This window comes from Balaenoptera physalus (assembly GCF_965194825.1).
Source record: "Balaenoptera physalus genome assembly, chromosome: 4".
Taxonomy (NCBI): Eukaryota; Metazoa; Chordata; class Mammalia; order Artiodactyla; family Balaenopteridae; genus Balaenoptera; species Balaenoptera physalus.
Window position 1 is genome coordinate 27,734,448 of NC_138891.1, and position 19,860 is coordinate 27,754,307.

Here is a 19,860-nt window from a genome sequence, read left to right on the forward strand (position 1 = left end):
AGCCTGTTCTTTCTTCAATTTTATGAGCTTCTCAATAATATACCCTTTTTTTTCATTAAATTCACTTATTACTTAAGATAGCCAGATTTATTTTTGACAGCTAAAATCGAATGATTTTCACTTATAGAATACTGCCAAAAATATTAGGATTATATAAAGATGAAATAGAAAGTTAGAAGGAGAAAATTAGTTAACAATAAAAACAAAATGTATTTCACAGCATGGAAGTAAAAATCTCTCATCTGCACATACTTTATGGAACTTCTGGAGACCTAGGTGAGAACAATACTCATTATTCACTTTTTATCTATTTGTACTGCTTGAATATTTCACATTTGAATGTAGTAGTTTCATAATGCAAATATTTTTAAAGTATAAATGCAATAGACATTTTATCAAACCTCCAAGTATTAAGGAAATATAGCAATCAAGAACCCCTCTTGAATAAATTAGTAATAAATTAATTAATGAAATTCATCAACTAAGTGATTAAACAATGCAAAATATTCAAGGATGGGGAGGGTCTGATAAAATAACTAGGATGAAATAAAATGGGCATTTGGGGACAAATTAATATTAAATCATTTTTATAGTTTTGTCAAACAATTAGTTGTGTCGGGCAAAATAACACAAATCAAAAAAAAATTAAATTTGTTTTTCCCAGCAATAATGTAAAACAGGGCATTAAGTCTTGATACTCTATTACTAAATAAATATATAAACTTTAGACTACACACTGAGGTTGATAGTATTTTTCCCGTGTGTCAAAACTGATTGGGTATTAGAAAAAAAACAATGATTTTGCAGCGATACTGGCCTATGATTGAGTCACAGCTCTACCTCTTGATATCTACACAACCATGGGCAAGCCACAATTTCTTCATTTATAAAACATAATTGTGGAACATAACTCAGAATTAAAGTAGATAAAATACATATGTCCTCCAGCTCCTTAACTGTACTTTTGTAGGGATTGCCAATTAAACTACTGGTTATTTCAATGTTGTGTGGATTCTACTATATTCACAATGTGTAGACTTTAGTCATTAATGAATATTTCAAATTATTTTATTCACAATTATAGTTATTTACATCTCTTTCTTACCTGTAATTATCCCTTGATAGATATACTGCTCATTTACATAACACATTTCAATAGTAATAAAGAACTAAGAACAGACCAGGCTGAGAAGACATTGACAGGCTTACCAATTTTCTATAGCCTCTGGACGTAAATAGTACATAAACAAGCCTGTCAAAAATCACTTTAAGCAAGGCTGGTTTGCAGTTGTATAATTTTCTTGTACTGACAGAGCAATTATATCTAGCTTCCTGCAATGTTTTCTGTTTTTAGCAGGGTGGAATGACACACATTCTTAACCTTAACATCACATGAAATTCAATTCAAGGCAACAATCTTAGTTGCCTGCTTATGGAGATAGAAATATATTATGACAGAATTCAAACAGTATGTCAAAATAATAATAAAACTTATACATTGACAAACGTGTTAATTATCAAAATGCCTTTTATTGCACCTTGAAAATTTAAGAATCCTGATTGAGAGCAGTAAAATAAATGATTCACTATTAAAATATTTATGTTACAGATTTATTAAATTTTCAAAGAAATGTAAGTATTCAACTGAGTTTTCCATACATTCTCTTTAATTCCTTGTCATCCTTTTATACTTTATTTACAGAAATGTTTTATCCTAACATGCATTTTAACTGCACTCTTAATTGGCCTCCAAAACACAAGATATAGAAACTGTATAAATATCTTCTTTTTTAAAAAACTTTATTCCAGTTTTGAATAATTTAATCAACCTTGCCTTTTTATATTCTTTCTTTCCATTGCTTTTGTGGTATTTTACTGACCTCGTTCTCCAACTATCAATACTTAGATTGCAATGTAAGGATTCATCATCTTTGTTTAATGCGCTCTCTTCCTAAATATGGGTGACCCTAATTCTCTGTTCTTACCTTGGGCAACTGTCTTCCCATGAAGTGTATTACTTTTATTTTACTTATTATTTTATACAGGTGACTCTTGGAGACCTCTTTTCTCAAACTTTAAGTCTAAGTTGCTCTTATAATTAATTGATCAAAGCATTCATTCATTCAAAATATATTATTGAGAAAAATACATGTCATGCACTATTTGAAATACAGAAACAAAACAGTAAACATTTCTGATTTCATGAAGTGTGTAGCCTAGTTTTAGTTAATGCTATGTGCTAAGGACAAGAATTGGCTAGATGAAGAGATACATTGTGATAGACATGTGTATGGGTCGGGGACAATGCTATTTTAGATAGGATATCCAGTAAAATTACTGACAAGATATCCAAAATTCCATACTGTTTTAAACCTCAGGGTCTTGCTATATTTTATTTCTTATTCCAGGATAGAACTGTATCCCCAGCTTCCCATTTTACACCATGAATGACTGACTCTTCAATTTACATCTCTCCCAAATCCGGTTTTGCTGGATTGATGCACATATTCACTGCAACTGCGGCAGAAAAAATGTCTACAAAGAGTGCTTATAACCCACCTCCAAAAGCACTCTCTAATTAATTTCTTATTCCTGATGAATTCATTATTTACTCATATACATTATGGAAGACATGGTGCTTGGCCTTGCAGCAAAAATGATAGTCTCATACTTTAGCCCACAAAGCATAATTAAGATTTTAATTAGGGATGCTATACTTCTCCCTATATGGGAATAAGATTTCAATTACATGGTCAACTCCTCCTTCTAATTAGCATTTCAAGGCATATATTTCATTCTCTCTCAACCACTCAGTCTTGATGATTCTTTCTTAAAAACGTTTTTAAAAATCACTGCTTCTTTAACATCATCACTTTGTTTGCCTCATTTTTGGCTTTAAGGTCCACAACAACAACAAAGAAATCCTATTATAGCCACTTTGTAACAGGACTTCCTGCCTCCATTCTCACTTTTCTTTAAAACCTACATGCTATCACCATCTTCTACATGGTTTACACAATTACTCCCTTAATTCTCACAGTAACAAAATAAAGTGCTTACATTTTTTTACATAATTTACATAATTTTACATTTAAATAATTTTTACAATTAAGCTGTTGGCCCTAGTTTATACAACTAAGAAATGGTAGGGTCAGGATTTGACCAATCTGAAGCTGTCTCAAGCATCTATGCCTTTGACCACTTCCTGTACTCAGGATATATATTTCCATCACCATTTTTTAATCTTCTGGTATGAAAGAGGTAACTAAAGAAAAGAAGAGGAATGCAAGTCTTCTGTGCACCCAGGCACACAATTATTGATGGCTATGTTTATTGGAGCATCATAGCATCACCATGTTAATAGTTAAGTCTCTTCCAAGAGCTGCTTGCTCTTTCTTTACTCCTCATAAAGTTTTCTTGTTTGAAGATAGTGACTATTATGGCTTTGGCTCTCCATTTGCCAATCCTGCACTCTCAACTAAGCAAACTTTGGTAAAGTGTAATCTTCCTTGTTCTCCTGACAGGTCACAGGCTCTGGCTCTACACTCCAAAATTGGGTTATCAGCTGAACTATTATGCAATTTGAATTTTAAAATAACATTAATATTAAGCATTTTGCTACTAACTTTCTGATTGTTTATTACAAATTCTAATATGGATATTGAAAGTCTCCAAAGTTCTTTTCTCATTTCTTTCTCCTTACAAATTGATTTTATGTTTCTCTAAGAATCTTTTTTTTTTTTAAGAGGTGAGTGTGAGAGAATCCCAAAAATCTTGGAGTAAAGCAGGGAGACGTGATAAGTGTGTTTTACTTCTTTTAGTTTGGTTTGTTTTTTCGTCTTCCAAAATATCTAAGTTCATGGCTAGTGCTTGATGATCCTTTAGGTAACTGAGAGTCTAAAACGTAGCAATGCTATCATATCAACTGGTTAATGCTGATTAAATAGTTGGGGGTTCCTAGAAAGTTGATTAGCCATACATGAGGAAAGGTGAAAAAATGGTATATTTAAACATATGAACCATGTGGATCCTCTGAGGGAACACATCCTTTTGGCATATTGACAGTACGATACCTTCCGAATGTCAAACAGAAGTTGAAGAGCATTTCTAAAGGGGTTATAAAATACATACATAGAAAAATTTTCTAAAAGAATTATATAGAAAAAAATTTTGTAACTATGTATGGTGATGGATGTTAATTAGACACTGTGGTGATCATTTCACAATATATACACATATTTAATCATTATGTTGTAAACCTGAAACAAATATAACATTGTACGTCAGTTATACCTCAGTTAAAAAAAGAAGAATCATATAGCGAAGAGTTAAATACTATTTTGAGTGTTAACCAAAATAAACAGGGCATACCTCCCAAATCAGTATAAAGATAAAATCAAGCAAATCTTTTTTCCTGTATTTCAAGAAGAAGTCAAAGACAATAGCTAAGAAATATAAAACATCTATAATCATGCCATGAGTAAGACCAATATACCAGTTATTATAATAAAACCATAATATATACCACCCTATTGAGACAAATATTGCATTTTTTAAATAAAGTGTATGGCCATATGTTTCCTCTCCAAATATCCTCCTGAAATGCCTCTGAAAACTTGGGAAAAAAGGGAGTTTTTATTTTGAAAATAAAAATTAATCTAGTAGCAGACCTGACATTTGAAATTATATTGTTTCACTACTGTTCAATAGAAGTAGAAACAGTGCAAAGGAGGAAAAGGAAATCCTATCTCGGTCTACCACAGTTTTACTAGATATGATTCCTTAACATCGAGCAAGGTACCCACTACTTTATAATTTTTAATTTAGTAAAATTTTCATTTAGGTAGAACATTCATACATTCATACTCATCACTGAATTCACACATTCTGCTTCTTCGCGCATCCAGTCAGGTATAAAGGCTAATCACTGTTTTCTTAATGACACATGAGATATTTTATTCTTTAATTCTATAGTGTCCATTTGATTCCCTTTTCTCTGATTCCAACTTTCAATTGAATTACTTTCTTTTTTTCTTCCACTGTGTCTATCTTCTTACTGTGTATTAATATATTAATTATAGTTATTTTGAGATTCTTGTCTGTTAACTCCAAAATCTGGATCACCTCTAAGTTGGCTAATGTTTACTTCTTTATCTCTTGTTTATTTGTCAAGTTTCCAGACTATGCCTGGTAATTTTTAATTTTATTTGATTTTGTAGTACTGTTCTATAGACTCTGAATTATATTATCTTCCTCTAAAGCAGACGTTGGCAATTTTTCTTAATGAGCCAGACAGTAAATATTTTAGGCTTGGGGACCATACTACTTCACAACTATTTATCTCTGCTCTTGTAGGGTGCAAGTAGCCTCAAAACTATGTAAACACATGGCTGTGACTGTGTTCCTGTAAAAGTTAATTACCAAAATAGGAGGTTGCCCATAGGTCATAGTTTGCCAACCTCTGGTCTAATGTATGTTGAGTTTCTTTCTAGTAATCAGTTAACTTTCAAGTGAATAACTTTATTCTTGTCATGGTTTGGTTTTAGACTCTATTAGGGTAGATGTATTTCAGTTTTCCACTTAGTCTTAAGGTTTAGCTGTTTTCTGAAGGTTTGGTCCCAAATCTCAGAGCATGGGCTTTATGTGGTCTCAAATGAATGCCTGGTATTTACCATGGTCTTTCCTCTTTGGCTATCTCAGACCTCCAGTGTTTCCCAGTATTTATGAGCCCAGTGTTCTCTACAAGCCTCCAAGACCCTCACCTTCTGTGTGTGCATCTTAGGAAGCCAGCGGGGACCAAAGGAAAAATGATACAGAGAGTTTAGAGCTTTTTCTCTGTGCTGCCCTCCTCCTAGGAACCTTGGCAGCCCTGAACTGCAATCTCTTTTTCCTCCACTGTCTCCACTGCTGCTTTCTACTTGGACTCCACTTTTCTTTGTGCAGTTAGGGAAGAGTCTCCAGGGTAAAACTGGTGAAAATGGGACTTACCTCAAGTGTTTCTCTTCTCTCAATAATCACAGCCCTGTGTTTTTTACTGCCAAATCCCCCAAATAGTTATTTTATACATACTGTCCACTTTTATATGTGTTTATCATGGGAGTGAAATCTGATACTAACTACTCTATCATGTACAGAAAAAGAACACCAATTGTCGAGTTAAAATTGTATAGGTTCCAGATGTTGCTGTTTTCTAATAGGGTGGATTATTGGTCTTTGCTAGGCAGCTAGACTTGGGGCTGGTTGTCTTAATCCAATTAGCTACCAAGCTGAATTATGTCCAGGTTTTAGTTTGTCAGGGCTTATTCCACCTCTGGCTTCCACCTTTTTCTAGAACACAACCCTCCAAATATTTTGACATGATTGCTTGCTGACTTCACCAGGGATCCTTCCCCTAGTAGGATCTGAACTCTAACCGTTTTCTCCTCAGCATAGTGAGATTTTTGAAAAGAATTTCAAAGAATGTATTCAAAAGCTAGGAGAAACTGATAAACTAACAGAATAAATGAAAAAATTTGCCAAGCCATTCCTCTGGCATCTAAAACTTGTTTAATTAGTATTTTGCTTGAAGCCCAGATGTATTTTGAGTTCTTAAAGCTCTAACGATGTTTGAGGACATTCATAAAGACAAAAAACACAATTTTCTAGCAAGAAAGAAAAATATTAGCTTAATTGGATTAAGAAAAAAAAAAAAAAACACTTTTCTGAGCTTCAGTGAAAGGACCTTTGGTCTCAGCTGAAGACCAGATGAATCTCTGCAGATATGCTTAGATGAATCTACCTACTGGAGCCAATCAAACTGTGCTGCTTAAAACATGCACGTCAATGACTATTGAAACCCAATCACTCTTTTTTTTTGGTTCCTGGGGTAATCTCATGTGGCCAAATTTCACTTTGGCTAAAAAAAAAAATTGAATTTTTTTTTGTGAATTTAGAAAATAAAATCATTCTCCCCATTTGTTAAAGAAAATAAATGAAAGATTTAATGGCCTCCATAAAAAATAATAAAGAGATTAATTTCATTTTTAATGATTTGATCTACAGAAACTAAGAAGCATTGATTTAAAATAAGCTGAATTTTAAACAAATAATAAAAAGGGGTAAACTAAACTTCTAATGGTTTAAATGCACTGACATTTTCAGAAGAGCCTTTCTTGAAATTATGCCATTTGTGACAGTGTGGATGAATCTGGACATTATGCTATGTGAAAAAATCTGGACACAGACAAATACTGTTTGACCTCACTTTTATGTGAAATCTCAAATAATCAAATTCATAGAAGCGGAAAGGAGAATAGTGGTTGCCAGAGGTTGGGGGTTGGAGGAAATGGTGAAATGTTGGTCAAAAGCTATAAGATTTTACTCATTCAAGAGGAATGCATTCAGGAAATCTAATGTACAGTACAGTGACTGTGGTTACAGTACTGTATTATATACTTGAAATTTGCTAATTGGATAAACATTAAGTGTTCTCACAACACACACACCCAAAAGGTAACTATATGAGGGGATGGATATGTAAGTTAGCTTGATCATGGTAATCATTTCACAGTGTATACCTCTATCAAAACATAAAGTTGTAGACCTTAAATATTTCTTATTTCTGTATTTTTGTCAATTATACCTCAATAAAGCTAAAAAGAAAAGGCTTTCTGTCATAGAAGCAGCCAACTAAAATAAAAACAAAAAAAAGAAAGAAAACACAAAGAAAAGCAAAAGTTGTGAAAATCACTAATTAAACAACAAGACAAAAAACGGGTCATTTCAAAGGGAAAGTAATACTCTTATAAAGCCTAGATTTTTGATACAATTTAGAGATTTAAATACATAGAATTTTATATTGGATTAGGAAAAAGTTTACCAGTGCTTCCTTTTGACATGAATACTTGAACAAATTAGGTTGGCTGAAAATTTTTGTGTTCAGGTCGGTACGTCTTCTAAGTTACTTAAACTTTCTAAATTTAATATGCTGGTTTTATATGGCAAATAAGTTAACATTCTTTCCACAAAATATTTTAATTTTGAAACTGTAAACATATGGGTTTAACTATATGAAATAACTGTATTTTAAGAGAATTTGCTCTGTAAACTCTGAACATTGTTGCAAATGATTTAAACTTAGTTTTTCTCTTACACTTTCTGAAAAAAAAAGTATTAAATGTCATCTTTCTGACTGTAATATAATAAATGACCGTGTTACAATATAAATCCTTAATGATTTTGAATACTTTAAATATTCTTAAATTAAATAATGGGTATTCTTTGATTACCATTTATCTTTTTTTACCTAATCAATTTCTAAAAACATAAATATTTAAAATAGCAAATAATTCTATGAAAATCTATTTGCTCTTTGAAAGCTCCCACTAAGATGGCAAATTTGATGTGGTAATTGAGAGAGTTTTAAAAAAGAAAAAGAAAAATCAATATTCAGAAAAATAACTCATCCTTGACATATAGCTTGCTTTTACCTAAATAAATAAATGAATAAATAAATAAATTGTTCTTTGTCTTTGGAAAGGAGAATTCCCTATCACATCAAAAGTTAGTTTTTTCAAAGACTATTCTATAACTGTGGCTGGGCACTGAATTTGAATTATTGTTTGCATATATCTTTAATTAAAAAATACTTAAAATTATTTTATAGCTAATACTTCAATAATGGCTTGTCTTCAAACATCCACAATATCTGTTTAAATTTTAATGTAAGAATATGTTTAGCAACTCTTTTTTGATGCAGTCTTTTTCTAAATCCAGGTTGTAAATCCTAAAGAATAACATTTTAAAGATATTATGTATACATAAAATAGCTTTGGAGTTTCCCATGCAGTCACTGGGCCAAACAAAAGATGTGTTCTTACTTTACTAAAGGAAGAATATTCTATATTTTGATTAGTTCTACACAACTATTTTTCTGCCCAGTTACCAGTTAAAAATAACAAGCCCCCCCCAAAAAAAAACCCTGGAACACCAAAAAAAAACACATTAATTCTCCTGAGGTTAATTATTTAGAGGCAAATGTTACCACCATAAATATTTTAGCAACTGAGTTCTTGTCAGGTTGGATAGACACGTAGATTCATGTTCAGAGTTTGTTTACACACTGTAAACAAACTGATTTTTTTCCCAACTATAAATGCGTTTGTCAGTCTTGGTGATTATAACTTTTCTTTATGGTACAAATCAAAATGCCCTTGAGGTCAGTCAGCAGCCTCCTTATCATACTGTTCCTGCCCTCAGAATAATCATTGACTAAATATTCACAAATAGAGGATTTTACTATCCTCCATTATGATAATGTGGGTTGATATAATTAACCAACCAGACCTATACATATTTGTCACCAACAAATTGGTTTTTGCTTTTATCCTACCTATAAATAAAGGCCTTTGCTAAAGAGTGCAGATCAGAATTCAGTTTTGTGAAAGAAACAGTAGAAGAGCTGCAAGAAAAATCTGTACCTCATTTCTGCAAACAGCCAGCAGGCAGATCTATCAAGCGGCTGGCTTAAGATTTCCAGCATGCTCTCAGTCCAGAAGCCAGCGACATTGTAGAAAAAAACTGCATAACTCAAGACCCATAGACAAGAATCAATTCCCTAAGGCAAAGCGAGCTGATTTAATCATGGCTTCTCAATATATCATTAGACCTAAGTTTAACATACTGGTGATTGGTGTCTAGTTTCAAGGAACCCCTTAGAATTTAGAAAGAAAAAAAAAAAATTCTGTGAAGGCTCTAGATATGGATATAAAGTAGAAAGTTTTTCATAAAAATTAAAGATTCCACCTCTGTATATGTATATCTCTATCTATCTATCTATCTATTGATTGGTCTTGTTTGTAAAATTATTCAAAACAGTGGTTAAATGTCACATTAAATGAGAAAAAAATCACTGTAAAGAGTAGACCAGTAACTTAAAAGATGTGGGAAGAATCATTAAACATGTCAGGGCAGATAAATAAGTTAGTAAACCATCCAGACATGTTAGACAAAGATAATGTAAATTAATAACCTGTAAGACATTTAGGCATGAATTAAAGGAAATTGGTCATCTGTGGGACATGTTAAGCAAAGATAAATTAAGTAAATAATATCTTTGCTGAACAAAGATATAAAAGGGATGGAAGGGCCAGAAGTCCCAAATATTCATGACACACTTACTATAGATGAGGCATTCAATATTTATGAGGTGATGAATTGGCCATCCCATGGTGAAAGCCACTGTGTTCCCTTGAGTACTCCACTAAGAAATGCAAATAAAGTCTATAGCTGCTCCTAAGGCTCCTGGTGAGCTACAGCTATTGACCAGGCACACTTGCTGCTATGTTGACCCAACATAACCAGTATATGTTGGTTTCAGACACCTTCTGTTTGGTGAGATCCTTTGATCAAACCTCAGCTCTGGTCCTCAAAACCATACCTTTAGCAGGGGAAGTCTGATGCAGCAGAGAGTGAGACAGGACCTGAGAACTCCCTATTTCAGGTACTGTAGCCCTTCTTCCATGCTGGCTCCTTATCCTAAGTATGGTAAACTACTTCATCTATTTCCCCCTACTTATTACTGTGTGTTTTAAATTGATTTAATTAACTGTATGATTTGAACATTACAATTTGTTTCATGAGCTTTATTCTTTTGTCACCTCTGAAATTGGTAGCCTGGTAACGTACTTGGAGACTACCATTTATATTAAGACTGTCATTGCATTAATGCAATTTCCCATGCAACATGTACCAAAAATTTGAACCCCATTAAAAGCAGAGGTGTTAATAATTGATTCTGTTAAAATCAAAACAACAGTCAGAGGGAGCTCCATCAGTGTGTCAGATAATGTCTTCTCTGTAAAGGGCATCCCGTGTATTTCCCTGAGAATACAAGCCAAAATTCTTACAGTGGCTTACAGTATTTACAACAGCTGCATCACCTGCTTTGGCCCCCATTCCTTTTCTGACATTTTCTCTGGACTCCTTATTCTGTTACTCTACTAGTGCACACCGGCCTCTTCACTCTTTCTCCTTGTCTCTTGGCTCAATCTGGAATGTTCTTAAAATATTCCCACAGTTAATTCAAGCCCTTGCTCAAATGTCACTCTTTAAAAGCCCGCCTACCCTTGTCATTCCATTTAATATTAAATCCTGTATACCTCTACCACCAACATTTACACTTTTCTATTCTTCCTATAAAACACTTGACTCTTATTTCATATAATTTATTTAATTTTCCCCAGTAGAATATTAATTCTATAAGGGCAATTTTATCTGTCTATTTGATTCTTTTCCATGACTTCTGCTCTTAGACCAATGCCTGGTTTATGATAGGCATCCATTCAATTAATTAATGGATGAAAATGAATCAATCATTAATATTTTTTTTTTCATATTTTAACATGGCAAAAAAAAAAAAACTTTCTAATTCTCAAGACTTGTAAGAGTCTTGTGAACAATTAATGCAACTATACTGCTGGTGAGAATTTGTAGAATTAATCTGACCATTGGTGCCACAACATTTACAAGTTTTAAAAGTGTCTACACCATTATGAATCATTTATTCAATTTCTGATACTCATTTTAAGGCAATGATTTTGAACTATAGGGAACAATGTTAAAGTGCTTATCTATGAAATGTAGAATATCAACAATATTTTCTGCATAATTTTAATCAGAAAATATCCAAAGGCTTAAAATTATGGCATTTGGCTTTCTCTTTTCAGGAGAACATAAGATTTCAAACATATTAATTATTCCATATTTTGAATCTAGTTTTTGTCAGACACTTCATAGCATAATTTTCTGAGATAATATTTTATGATGATAGTAGAGTGGCTTCCAAAGTTTTATAGCAAATTGAGTAAATTCTTTCCTGAAATAGAGAGGAACTTTGTAATTTTCCCAGATTATAAGGGTGATAGTCATTACAATTAATAATCATGTTGTCCTCTTATTGATTAAAATAAGAAACAATTGTAAACACATTTATAACTGAGAACATGTGTCTTTAACTGGCATCTCTCAAAAAGACTGATTTTTACTCAATTATTACAAGGTTGATGGCTTTAAATACTGGAAAGCTGCACTGTGGCATTGTTCTATTACCTCCTATTACACCTGTATACATTTAAAAATTTTTTGATTTCATTGGACTATGTATCTGAGGATATTTAAATCACTTTTTAGAAGAAGAATATATTTCTCTTTTGTTAATAATTGTCACTGATCCTTCAAAGATGTCTGAATATCTATCGCTGTAAAACAAACCATCCATAACACAAGGGAGTAAAATGACTGTTTTATTATGTTCACAGATTCTGTGAGTCAGGAATTCAGGGCACAAAAGGTATGGTTTCTCCTTCCTTCATATCTGGGGCCTCAGCTCAGAGGACTCAGTTGGGCATCTTGAACAACTGGACACCAGAACAGCAATAACTAGAGGAAACATTTCCAAAATAGTTTCTTATTTCAGTGCCTGACACTTGGTTTGGTATAACTAAAAGATGGTTTCAGTGGGACTCTTAACATTAGCGCTTACCCTTGACCGCTCTGACACGACAGCACTAGGATGGTCAGATTCCTTACATGGAAACTCAGCCTCTAAGAGTGAATGTTGCAGTGAACAGGCCAGAAGCTGCATGGACTTTATGACTTATCTTCCCCAGTCACATAGCATGACTCCACTGGTCAGTCACAAGTCCACCCAGATTCAGGAAAGGAGACAAAGACTCCATCTTTTAATGGGAAAAATGTCAAATTATTTGATGACATATTTTTAAATATCACCAAAAGTATAAACTGAGAAATCAATAAATGAGAAAATAAGATTAATGATAGTTTTAATAGAAATATTAATGCTTCTTCATTCCTGCTTTTAAAATGTGAACATGAATAATAAAGATATAGTCAACCAATAGCAAATGCTTTTATGAGGCTCAGAGAAAGAATCAGAGGGAAAAAATCTAGAGAGGTAAACAGATAAATAAAGGGAGGTAAAAACTAAAAATAATGTGAGAGATGTTATGTTATACTTCAAATAACCAGAAATTGAGGCTAACATGGCTTAGAAAGGCATAAGAAGAGTTAAGAGTAGTGGGCACTATGCTTATAAATCTCTCAGATTACAAATGTTCTTACAATTAATATAGTACATTCTTTCATTTTGTGAGAAGGAGACTTGCAAAAGTTCAAAAGATTCTCAAGACTATACGGGTGGAGAGTTAAATATACTAGATTCCAGCCAATTGCTCCTAATTTTAGATATACAAAGACTGATATTAGCACTGGATTTAGTAAATAAATGTCTGAATGATGTTTATAGATTCTATTTAGCCATGCTACTCAAATAAACAAAATAACAATATTATATTAATTTACTTATTATTTGTAGAATTGGGTATCAGATTTTAATCTCTTTAATATGAGATTATTTGTGCAGGTGAAGACAAGCATATTAAATGACTATATATACACATTAATATTTCCTCTTTTAGAAAAGAGTGAATTTAGCAAGTATGTATTTTCTAATGTAACAGCATTGTCTGTTTGTTGTAGCTAGAAAATTGTAGGCAGGTTATACATATTGACCTACCCAACTTCTAGGGGGATATACCATAAAAACTCAACGTGCACAATGACCTCAAACATCACATCTGAGTAAAACTGCAAAAAAAGGGGCATAAATTCCAACTTTGCCTAGGATATCTGATAATAAAAAAACACATACTGTGAACCACTGCTCTATGTCACTCTATTATACGATTGTGATACTAAAGGGAATAAGACAGATATAGCCTCTGCATGAATGGATACATTCTGTGTGTGTGTGTGTGTGTGTGAATGTGTGTGTGTGTATGTGATGGGAAGAGGATGCTGGAAAAAACCTGATGTAAACGAAGTTTGGACAGCAAGGGTGCAAATGTATGAATACTCAGAAGAGAGGCCATGGTTGTTTTATTAGTCTGCTCTGTCTAACAAAACAAAATACCGTAGATTGGGCAACTTAAACAACAAAAATTTATTTTCTGACAGTTCTGGAAGCTAGAAGTCCAAGATCAAGGTTTCACCTGATTCAGTTTTTAGCAGGAACTCTCTTCCTGGCTGCCTTCTCTGTATGTCCTCACATGGCCTTTCCTCAGTATGTTCTTGGAGAGAGAAAAAGAGCAAGTTTTCTTATGTCTCTTCTTATAAGGCCATCAACCTTATTGGTTCAGGACCCCACTCATATGACTTCATTTAATCTTAATTATTTCCTTAAGGGAAAATATATTTCCAAATATAGCCACACTGGGGTTAAGGCTTCAACATAAGAATTCTGGAGGGACACAAACATTTAGTCCTTAACAGTTAGAGAACCATTTTTGAGTCATTTGTTCTTGGAAAAATTGTATCCATGCCTTGGTTTCAATTGCCTTCCCAGAGCCAATAAATCTCTTAATACAAGTAGACTCAGGACTGCACTGCAAGCTACTTTGACATCGGTTTGCTAACTGGAGGTAATTAATTCAAAAAGGGGCAACCAAAAAAAGGAGTAAACAGCAGTGGAAAAAAAAATCGAGATTGTTGATGTAACAGAAATCAAGAATCAGAAAATATCAAAGAGAATTAAGTGTACATCAATATAAAATGCTACTGAGATGTCAAGGAGGATATTAAGTCATCAGTGTTCAGATAGTAGATCATCTAATTTGCTTTGAGCAGAAACTGTTAAGAAGATTTTTAAATATTTTGAAAGTTCAATTTGTGCTATTCAGGATAAGTATCATGACATAGAGTTTAGCATTTGAGTAATAATTCACCTATAAATAGTTTTATCCTCAGAGTGAATCATCTACCCATTAACTCACCACTTGCAATAGCCTAAAACCTTTCTCTTTCAATGATTATATATATATATATATATATATATATATATAATCATATCTGTATACTTCACATCTTCTCCTCAGTAGTTTATAATGTGTATATGCTGGAAATACATGAAATGGCAGACTTCTATTTAATAATATATGACTAATAACACTGGGTTTCATGCATGACACAAATTTCTGCTTCTGATTCATATCACACAAGATTAGTAGCCAGAATAGTTTACACATAACTATAAAATATCTTTGCAGAAAACCTTAACAAAAATAAATCATTTGGCAAAGCTGTTATGTGAGTCATATGATGCTATAATTATTAGTCACTTGCTAGAAAAAGAATTCAAGCCCTCTACCTTGTCTTTTAATTTAAATTGTAACAATATTAAATAAACTTATAAGACAAACTGTTTGAATTTTGGTTATCTATTTACCACTCTGTGTTAAAACCAAAAATTGGCAAAGTTCATGTAATTTAAACAGGAGGGAAGGGGGCAGGGCACAACCTTTAAAAGAATGACATAGCCCGAGGACACTACATAAACTGGTTAGAACCAACTGGGCCCAAGATGGCGCATGATTGACTATCACTAGACTATGAGCCCATTAAATGACACACCCACAGGCACCATGACAGTTCCAAGGCTGACCACAAAAGATCAGAAAGTGAGCGGTGGCCCAATTCCTGGAAATCCCCACCCCTTCCCCAAATAGCTGGAATACTCCTTCCACTCATTAGCCTATGAAATTACCCACCCCTCTAAAAACTGACAACCCCATACCCTGGTGCCCTTCTCACCTTCTGAGATGGCCCACACTCTGTCTGTGGAGTGTGTTTCTCTATAAATAAATCCATTTCTTACCTATCACTTTGTCTCTCACTGAATTCTTTCTGCAATGAGACATCAAGAACCTGAGCTTCATTAAGTCCTGAGACCAGGTGTGTGATCTCAGATAAAAGACCGTGGGTTCAAGTCCCAGTCTGAGTTACACAGTTTCATAATTATTGAAACTTAACATCAACCAAATAGCTATCAATATTTACTTGAATTCCATCTAAGATAAGATAAAACTAACTGTCTAAACATGAGACTAACATAGATATTTATCTTAAAAATATTCTGTGGCATTCATACTTTGTACCTTTCATCCATTTCCTTAACCGTCATTTGTTTTCAAGTGTTCTGTCAGTAGTCTTTGCATTGCATTTGTTTGTAACACTGAATTCTATGAAAGCTTTGTATTGTTTTAAATGTCTGTCATAATTTTCTATATTCTTTAATAGTCTTTGCTTTTTTTTCCTTCTCTCTCCTGACTTTCAAAATGTTATTGTAGGTAGTATTAATGGATAGAAAGTAATCTGATCAATCCCACAATCTTTCTTATCTTTTCTAATTAACTTCTAAAAGAGCAAGTATGTTTACCATTCCTAAATCCTAAGTACCTTATCTATTATTCACTGTCCACAGGCAATATTATAAACAACAGACTTTGAAGGATTATCTAAGAGGACACTGCAAAAAAAGTATATTCACGGCCCAATAAACTAACATTTATGACTTATAGGCCAGGAAGGCCTAACTACTGTGTATGACTAAACTCACCTAGATCAAGGCTAGAAAATGGGTCAGCTGAAAGTATATTTGAAAGGAAATTTAATTGATTTTATTATTTCAAATTTTTCAAATAAATATCTCCAACATTGGGTCAAGGAACTAGAACTACATGAAAGATTAGTGACAAAAGGAAAGCAGAGTTGAATCAGGGTACACAGACATATTGACAAACAAGTTAAGGACAATATAGCAAGTATGAGTTTTAGTTCACAGTTGTGTTTAAAAATATTGATGTTTAAAATGAGGGCAACTTCCAGTTTAACAGCATCTAACAATTTAAATCTTTCCAAAAAACATACAGATAAATATAGAAAGAAAAATCATCCAGAACCCACACCAATAGCCTATGAGAGCATATACTGTACATTTTAATTTACATGGAAGTGAGGAGATAAATAATTGACATGCAGAGAATACATTATAGCAAAAAAAGCAAGGACTGTGTAAAAAGAGGAGTGTGGTGAGGTCCTGATATTGGATGAATGCAGATAATTTCAACAAAAATTTCACTTCCAGAAGAAGATGTTTTATTTTCAACACTGGAAAGTGAAAATAAAGGGAAATTTTATTAATTTTTTATATTATATTATATTATATATGTTTACCTTTTGCCTGTCAGTTAAACTTCTGAGACTCAACTCTGAAGATTCCCTTTCAAAAGTAAGAAACTAAATATGCACCATTCTGCATATTCATTATTAAAAATTGAAAACAATCCAAATGTACACTTTATGCTGACTATAAACAAACATTTTTAAAAGACCTACAAAATAAGTTTAAACTTCTTTCAATAATTTTAATACTAGCAAAAAGAGCGGTATTATAATTTCAAACTATTTTGGACATTTTGTAGGATAAAATCTAAGATGTCTTTATAAGAAAATAAGAGAAAGCCTGGAAATAACCTAATTATCTATTTAGAAAAATGATCACTTCACAATTTATCAATGAAAGAATATATTTGGGCAAGAATTATCAATGGATGCTAAAACCATTCATTGAAAAGTTGGGCAATTTCACAGAACTAAATTATCACAGATCATATCTGAATCAATTTGATTTCAAAAAGTCCATGCTTTCTATTTCTACACAATCCTTCCTCCTAAAATAAATATTGGGATTTTAAATAAGTCATTGGCATGCTGGCTTCCCCACTTTAAACTTTACTTTTTAAAAAATATTTGGAAATTAGGGAATTTATCTTTACTTGTTCTTTCTTCTCCACTTGACAACTACTCACTACACACACACACACACACACACACACACAAAAAGAAGAAGAAAAGAAAAAACCTACACTGAGGCTTCCGATAACAAAGTTTATTGAAGAGCTCCAAATAACTAAGGCAAATTGCAATTGATGTAAATAGTACCCTAAATAGAGTAGAATTTCACTGTAAACTTGTAAACAAGAATTTAGTTTGAAGCCAGCGTATAATGCAAAGTTGAGTAAAGCCAACATCTCCCTTGAACAACATCTTCAAGAGTCAAACAGGTTGTGTACTTTCTGTCAGCGAAGCCAACCTAATCAATTTTCCCTCAGTATCGGGACAGATAGCTATTACTTTGTGAGAGCATGAGGCAAAGAGCTGGGTTACAATTTGGGGGTTGAGGTATATAAAAAAATAATCAATTTTAAAACATGAATTTAATTTTTGTTAAGCTAAGATAATTTAAATTCATTCTAATAATGCATGACCTCATATTGAACAGAAAAGAATGTCAGTAAAAGTCAAACGCTTAAATGGGTTCATCTCCTAGGCATATCTATCTTCCTGGCATTTCTCCTCCATCTAGAGCACTAGAGATCTAGACCCAGAGTCTTCCTTATTCACGTTTTCACAGAGATCACCTCCATCTTATTAGGAAAACTTTTCCCTTGGACAGAGTTTGGCTTAGCCTTAAAGTCCATGTCCCTCCCCATTTAGGTGATCAGTCTACAAAAAGAACACAAGGTTACAGATGTAAGAAGAAGGTGATAAATTCGGTGCTACCAATGTAATATAAGGTTCCTGTTTATATAAAAATAAAATGCCCTCCTTTCCAGGATGGACACAGCCCAGCTCGAATGCATGACTTGTAGAGCAGAGTATGGGCTGAGCACTGGCTTCCAGTTCTCATGATGAGAACTTTTTGATATGCCCAAACTGAACAGCATTAAAAGGCAGCCGTGGGTGAATTCTGCTGAATATTCCTGGGTGATTTCAGGCCGACGAAAACTCATTCACTGTCTTTTTGCCAGTGTGAGAATTAAATATTCCTTTCCCAAATTCTTGGTAATCTTGCCAGTGGTTTTGGATCTTTCTCTCTTTCCCATACACATACATCCATATATCCATACATCTCAAAAGAATAAAAAAGTACTCTATAATGGCAGAGTCTATTCAAGATCCATATTAAGGAAGATAAATATTTCCAAAATATACAATTAAACCTCCAGTGTCACTCCTGCCCACAATGGGGGTGATACTTTCCAACACATGATGAAATATGCCCTGTTCTGCTTTGGTTTAATCTGCTTTCAACTAGGTTGAGTGGGTCAGTGGGCATGAAAATTGGTTGGGGGGTGGGGGAATTTTGTTACCATTTCATATAGTAGTATTCAAGTTATGGCACTTGGCATTAGCATCATCTGGGAAATTGTTAGAAATGCAAATTTCTTGCCCTACCCCAGACCTAAAAATCAGAAACCTTGGAGGTGGGGCTTCCAATTCGTTCTGATGCATGCTGAAGTTTGAGAACTATTTCTTTGGTGCAGAGAACCACATTGTGTGCTCAAGACTTATTTTTGTTTGAGCCATCTTGAATCTAAACGAAGATAGAATCCCCTAGGATAAAGCTGTGGAATACAAATCTTGGCTAATATGGGGCACATAATTAATTTAAAGCATTGATATGAGTTAAAGAATAATAGAAGGTTTATTTTAAGTGTTTTATTGATTTATTCTTTGTTCACCTTGAATATAAAGACCATGGTGACATGAATAACATTCAATTACTGGTTTATTTTAAAAGTTCTCATTTTCTTTTTGTGTTTCAAAAATACATTGCTATATGTTCCACTTATAATTAGAAAGTTACAATCTATTATTTTGTTTTAAGCTTCATAAAATTCAAGTCATCCAAATTTCTTAAAAAGTATCTATTAGTCTTCTAGGTTTCTAAAAGGAATTTGGAATAATGGATCTAAAGTTTCATGCCCTGCCACTGAAATGGCTGGAGCTTGGTTAAGTTATATAACCCTGTATCCCTCAATTTCCTCTTCTACACAATTTGGTAATAGTACCTGAAACCTACAGAAAATCATGTCATTATGTTTAATTAAATAAAGTGGGTAAAAAGCAGAACTGGGAGTCTAAGAGCCGAGATTTACCAGAAAAATGTGCTACATAATTAAG

At 33.2% G+C, this 19,860-nt stretch overlaps 1 protein-coding gene across 3 annotated transcripts in view; it reads left to right on the plus strand.

Moving 5' to 3' along the window:
• Positions 1-19,860, plus strand: part of LOC309660534 (uncharacterized protein) — a 248,223-nt gene that overhangs the window by 18,249 nt on the left and 210,114 nt on the right. For all 3 annotated transcript variants that reach the window (XM_082461345.1, XM_082461346.1, XM_082461347.1), the window contains exon 2: positions 10,358-10,480. In XM_082461345.1, the coding sequence (XP_082317471.1) occupies positions 10,437-10,480 (44 nt within the window). In that variant the 5' untranslated portion in view covers positions 10,358-10,436. The remainder of the gene's footprint in view (positions 1-10,357; positions 10,481-19,860) is intronic.